General features: G+C 38.6%; 1 protein-coding gene across 1 annotated transcript in view; it reads right to left on the bottom strand.

Annotated features, from left to right (window-relative positions):
* Positions 1-6,761, bottom strand: part of RIC8B (RIC8 guanine nucleotide exchange factor B) — a gene marked incomplete at its 5' end in the record, with an annotated part of 107,753 nt that overhangs the window by 44,610 nt on the left and 56,382 nt on the right. The window contains 2 exons of the mRNA XM_014536007.1: positions 4,961-5,056; positions 5,808-6,036. Of these exons, the coding sequence (XP_014391493.1) occupies positions 4,961-5,056; positions 5,808-6,036 (325 nt within the window). The remainder of the gene's footprint in view (positions 1-4,960; positions 5,057-5,807; positions 6,037-6,761) is intronic.

The following is a 6,761-nucleotide window of genomic DNA, read 5'->3' on the forward strand; positions in this document are numbered from 1 at the left end:
AATTGCCCTCCCTTGCTGGCCTGGAAGCCCCCCAACTGTCCTCCCCTGCAGGCCTGGTCCCCGCCCAACTGCCCTCCCCTAGAGGCCTTGTCCCTCCCAACTGCCCTCCCCTGCAGGCCTGATCGCTCACAACTGCCCTCCCCTGTCAGCCCAGTCGCCCCTAACTGCCCTCCCCTGCTGGCCTGGTCCCCCCCAACTGCCCTCCTCTGCAGGCCATCTTGTGTCCACATGGGGGCAGCCATCTTGTGTGTTGGAGTGATGGTCAATTTGCATATCACCGCTTTATTATATAGGATACTAGAGGCCTGGTGCACAAAAATTTGTGCACTGGGGGGTGGGGAATCCCTCAGCCTGGCCTGCCCCCTCTCACAGTCTGGGAGCCCTCAGGGGATGTTCTACTGACGGCTTAGGCCCACTCCCCGCGCCACAGTCTGGCCTCCCTCTGTGGGAGGTGACTGGACAGATCAGGGGAAGGCACTGTCCCCATCACCCTGCTGCTGCTGCCACTGCTGGCCACCGCGGCTGCCTGCCCTTGGCCCTTGCAGCTGCCGCGGCTGCCACCTGCCCTCGGCCCTCACAGCCACCGCGGCTTTGTCTGGAAGGACGTCCGGTCTATCCGGTCTAATTAGCATATTACCCCTTTATTAGTATAGATGGTCTCTATATCCTGGTAGCTCCCTAAATTACGTCTCCATCTTGATTCCTTCCCTGGCCTCCAGACTTTTATAGGCCTCTCAAATTGAGCATGTCCTAAACAGAACTCTTGATGCTCCCAGCAAAGCTGTTTCTTCTATAGTTTTCTATTGCAGTGAATGGTAAGCCATTCCTCTGTTTGGTATAAAAACCTTGGAAATATCCTGACTCTTCTCTTTCACACCCACATCAAATCCATCTGCAAATTATTTCAACCCTACCTTCAAATATATCTACAATCCAACCACTTCTCACTCCCTTGTCTAGTATTACCAAATGCAAGCATTACTTCTCATCTGGACTATTGCAATAGCTTTCTAAGTGGTCCCTGCTTCTATCCTGGTCCTTCTATGATTTATTCTCTACATAGCAGCCAGAATGCTTCTTTGAAAGTCAGAACATGTCATTCCTCTTCTCAAAGTCCTCTAGTTCTCATGGCTTCTCATCTCACTCTTAGTATAAGACAGGGTTCTTACAACTCCTTTAGGCTTCACATTTTCTAGCTTCCTGCTATTTTCCTGACTTGTTTTCTATTATTTGCTTACACTGCTACAGCCACACAAACCTCCATGGAACTCCTTAAACACATCAAGCACTTTCCTGCTTCATGGTCTTGGCATTTGCTGCTCCCTCTGCCCAGAAACTCTTTTTCTAGAAACCTACATGGCTTATTCCCTCACTTCCTCAGGTCTCTGTTCAAATGTCAGTTATATGAAGACATTTCTTGACTATCTACATCAGGGGTGGGCAAACTTTTTGACTCGAGGGCCACAATGGGTTCTTAAACTGGACCGGAGGGCCGGAACAAAAGCATGGATGGAGTGTTTGTGTGAACTAATATAAATTCAAAGTAAACATCATTACATAAAAGGGTACGGTCTTTTTTTTTTTTTTAGTTTTATTCATTTCAAACGGGCCGAATCCGGCCCGCGGGCCATAGTTTGCCCACGGATGATCTACATAATTAGCCTTTAGCCTCTCTTTTTAACCACCCCAATTTAATTTTCCTCACAGCATTTATCACCACCTGACACTGTATATCTCTATTTCTTTACTGCCTGCCTTCTATAAATTAGGCACTATGCTAACAAATGGGGATAGATACAAAGTCAAATAATAATTTACTGTGCCAGACCCTTTATGTGTATATTATTTTATTTAGTCCATTCAACTTATTTCCCTTCCTTCCCTCACTCTCTATATTAAATGCCTACCATGTATCAAAAGGTACTGGAGATACAACAGTAAATAAAAATGGAAATTAAGTCTCAGAAAATTGAGTACTCTACCCAAAAGGTTTACAGAATGCATATTTTAATATCTCTGGAAGGGTAGAGCACAATGCTCTTTGTGCACTATAGCCACAAAGTAATTGCACAATAAATTCTTATTTGATTCAGCCAACCATACTAAGTTTACCTCCTATTTGTAGAAGACTGAGAAATGTAACAAGTGATTTCTTGTAATATGTGCCTATAGTTCCAGAGTACAGAATCTATTAATAAAGATTATCACACAAAAATTTTGTTAGCTATATTTTAGGCTTCTTAAAACAAGTTTAAGTGAAATTTTGTTGTTTTTACTGTTTATATATGACTCTCCGACAAACTCCATCGGTATGGACTCTTTCTATTATCTCCCACATACTACACTCCAATAATTTATTTTTTTTGAAAAATCTTGTCCAGCTTCTCTTTCAAACCCACAGCAGCCTCATCTCTTCTATATGCCTCTCCAGACTAACCCAACCTGGATCAGTAATTTTCTACCATCTGTAACTGTTCTTTTTCTACCCGCTCAAATACAGAATACTCAAGACCAATTTCCTTTGGGTATGCATGAGTGGGACTTAATCAGGCACTAACTGTAGGGCATAATAATTAATTAGGCATGGTTCCATTTACAATATTATCAAAGTTAATCATCTGTTCCTTTAAGTTCTACCTTTCTTGAACATCATAGATTATAGTCCATCTTCCTTAGAAGGAAAAGTGGAATTTTGTATTGTGCCTTGTGTCTTTAGTTATCTTTTACTTTATCTATACTGTAGTGTTTCTTTGAGAACAAGGGGTGGGACTCATAATCTTTTGAATATACATGTGTAACCCAAGGCTTTCATATAAAGGAGCTGTTTAACAAATAGATTTTTTTTGGCTGTCTTGGTTATAGATAGAAAATCTAAATAGCTTAGTTATAACTGGATCTCCTATGTGAAAAAGCTGAAATGTATAAAACTGAATTTTCATTTATTCTTCTTCATCAAGTCCTCCTAGTCATGGTAGAATGTCTTACCATAGTCAAAGTTGGAAATGACCTTAATTCATTAATTAACTAGTTTATTTTGCTTAAGTGATTATTTATGCTCTCATGATACCTCTCTCTTACTCCAATAGACTGCAAATCCCTCAAAGATAGACTCTCTACTTCCTTATCAGCAATAACTATTAATGTGCTCTATACATAGTAAAAGTGCTTACTAAATCTTGACCATAAACATAGAGGGGGAAAATCAACCTGGTATATTTATTAGGAGATATCCTATATGGCAATAAATAAACAAGTAAGTGACTGGCGGTACCATGTACTGTAATGTGTAAAGAAAGAGAAGAAACAGGGTGGGAAATCAGGAGATTATTTTGGGATATGTTAAACTTAAGATTCTTACTACACATCCAATGGGAGGAGATGAGTAGGCAGTTTGTTATTTAAGTCTGGAGCTTAGGGGATAGGTCACGGCTGGAGATAGCAATTTGGGAGTCATAAGTATTTAGATGGTTTTCAAAATCATGACTGCCTAATGAGATCAAAGATGAGTAAAAAGAAAAGACAGAGTATAGAAAACTCTTCTGAGGAACTCTGCATAAAGAAGAGCAGAGAAATGGGGAGGCAGCTTGCGAAGTGGGATTAAGGGAGGGTTTCTTTTGCTGTTATAATAGAAGATGTATTTGGATGCAGACAGAAATGATTGAGTACATTAAAAAAAATATCAGTGTAAGAAGAAAGAGAGGAACTAAATGCAGGAGCAAAGTTCTTGAGAAGGTGAAAGGGAAAGGGATCCAGGATAAAAGCACAGAGGCTGGCCACAGAAGAAAGCAGGGACAATTCAACCATGCAATAGAGGGGAAGACAAAAGATATGGTGGTACAGATGAAGTGATGGAAAGATTTCTTTCTTTTTAAAAAATATTATTTTTATTGCTTTCAGAGAAGAATGGAGAGGGAGAGAGAGATTGAAACAGCAATGATGAGGGAGAATCATTGATCAGCTGCCTCCTGCATGCCCTTTACTGGGGATCAAGCCCGCAACCAGGACATGTGCCCTCACTGGGAATCGAACCGTGATCTCCTGGTTCATAGGTCGACGCTCAACCTCTGAGCCACACCTGCTGGGCAAAAAGATGATTTCTTACTATGATCTCTAACTCCTAACATCCTACTTCAAACCTTCATCATCAGTTCTCTTTGGGCTAGTATCCTCACATCTACTCATACTCTTCTAGTCTATCCTACATACAGTAGCCAGAGTTATCTTTAAATATAAATGAGGTCACATCATTCCCTTACTCTAAATGGTCCAATGCTTTCCCATTTCACTGAAAGAGAATGAAAGGTCCTATACACTCTTACGTTATTTAGTTCTTGTTTATCACTTTTACTTCGTCCATCACTCTCCCCCTACCCCCTTGCACACTTATCTAGCTTTCTTGCTTTTCCTTAAGCATTCCAAAGCATCCTCTCTTCTTAGGGACTCTGAACTTGTTCTCTCTGGTACATTCTTCTTCCAGAATATTTTCAGAGATCCTTTTCCTACTTACCAAGTTTCTGCTCAAATTTCATTTCCTCAGGGAGGCCTTCCCTCATTCCCCTAGGTCTCCCTTTCCCCTGCTGTACCTAACTTCAGAACACTTATCACTACTTGCCATTATGTCATATATATATATATATTTACTTTTTGTCCCCCCACTATAAGGTAAACCCCACATGGCAAAGACTTTATTTGTATTTCAATGCTTAGAACAATGCTTAGAACACAGCATATAATAGATTTCAATGAATATTTGTTGAATAAATGAATAAATGACAAAAAATACACAGGATCACTTATTTCTGGATTAGGAAGATTTCAAAAATTAATACAAACTTTTCTGAGTTTCTGACCTTGTGAAAAGAAAAAAAAATTATGAGAGAATTCAACTCATTAATTCTATGTTTAAAAAAACAAAACAAAGAAAATTAACTTTAAGTTGTTATGTGCATTAAGCAGTTACCTGATCTTTGAGATATTTTCTGATGTTTCGATGGGCTCGGGAGCATTCTGTTAATAAGCTGAGAACTGGAGTTAGGCCCTCTCTATAGCTGCTTCCCTAGAAAAAAAAAGCCATACATGCTACATTAGTGTAGTTACTAATAGTGTTACTTTCCTCCATATAACTGAGCATGTTATAATACTCCTTTTTGAGGGGGGAACATTGTATGCTACCCAAGCTTTAAAAACCATTTAAAAAATTATTTTCCTAACGATATTTCCATTTCATCAATTAGCTTCATGTTTACTAAGGATTACTTTTATCCTTCCTGAATTTTGCTACTTTTTGTAGGATCCTCCCTGGCTTAATCAATGAGCTTAAGTGAGGCAAAGGCTTTGATGACCCACCAAACTACCTTGCTGCCTTTCAATATAGTTACCTGACAAAGCAAGTGATAGACGAGAGAAAATAAGCAACTCACAACAAATGGAAAGGTGGTGATTTTTCTTTTAAGGATGTCTTTTAGATAGTATAGAATGCGTTTATTATTAAGTTTTTTAGGGAGGCGATAATTTTTATTTCTAGGATTTAAAAAACACCTATATAGAAAAATAATTTTTCCTTTGTTTTTAGGCACTAGTTATAATTTTGGTGTTGCAGCAACACAATTTTCAGCTTTAAAGAAATAAATTCACTCGGTTTCATCAATTTATCATATATTGGAACAAAGTGCTTTCCAGAGTACAAATAATTATGCAAGGCGTCAGCTATTTTGAAAAGCTTAGATTTAAAAATCATGTCCTGCGATGTTTGTATATTTACATTCTTTATAAGCATTTTCCCAAGGCCTCCATTTTATCAGCCTTACCTTGTCTATTCTCTTCTCCATAAAATTGAGTAAAACATGAATGGCCTCCATATTCATACCATTGTATACCATGGTATTGTTTTTCAAAACTGTTTCTTTCTCAGCTGTTTTATCACTGGGCAGTTCATCTAGAGTCGTTGCTTCGTGGGTTGTTTCTTCATGTGTTAATGGACAAATGAGAACGTCCAAACAAGAGACCGGAACATTGCTTAAAAGGTTGACTGCATTGCTGAAAAGCAATTTAAAAATACAATGTTTTAATTTGATTGAATAGTCCTTTAAAATGCAAACACAATAACAAGTTCAGAAATGACTTTTAGGAGTCAATTAAAATTTTTCTTTTTCAAAATAGCCTTTAATATTACTTGCGTTTATTAAGAGATAGGAAATAAAGAGAACTGTTTCAAATACACATAAGACAAACTAGAAAGAACAGATGTTAAATGGACACACACAATCACATGATGTCATGTCACTTTCTGAAATGCTAAAATAGGAATTAGTGAGCTTTAACGCCAGTCTTCCATTTTATTATGACCAATGCTGCCTTTGCATTTTTTCCTTGGGGTTTTAAATCCTTTTGTGGATACACCGGTGTTTTATTATTCCTTAGATTACAACATAAAGCATTTGAAAAGCACTGTATATAAGCAGCTTATCACGGAGGCAACAACATTAAAAATCAAATATTATGAGATTAAGTTTTGTTCTTTCTAGATGTAAAAAATACAATTTTTAGATCATCCCATTTTTTTGTAAGACATTTGCAGAAAATGGGTAATGGTGCTTTTTCTTGCACTCTCATCACAGGTCTTTTTTAAAAAAGGCCAACACAGCAATTTTCTATATTGCCTAGCCAGTGGTTGGCAAACTGTGGCTTGTGAGCCACATGCGGCTCTTTGGCCCCTTGAGTGTGGCTCTTCCACAAAATACCACGTGCGGGTGCGCATGTAC

Source organism: Myotis brandtii, unplaced genomic scaffold (assembly GCF_000412655.1).
Source record: "Myotis brandtii unplaced genomic scaffold, ASM41265v1 scaffold155, whole genome shotgun sequence".
NCBI lineage: Eukaryota > Metazoa > Chordata > Mammalia > Chiroptera > Vespertilionidae > Myotis > Myotis brandtii.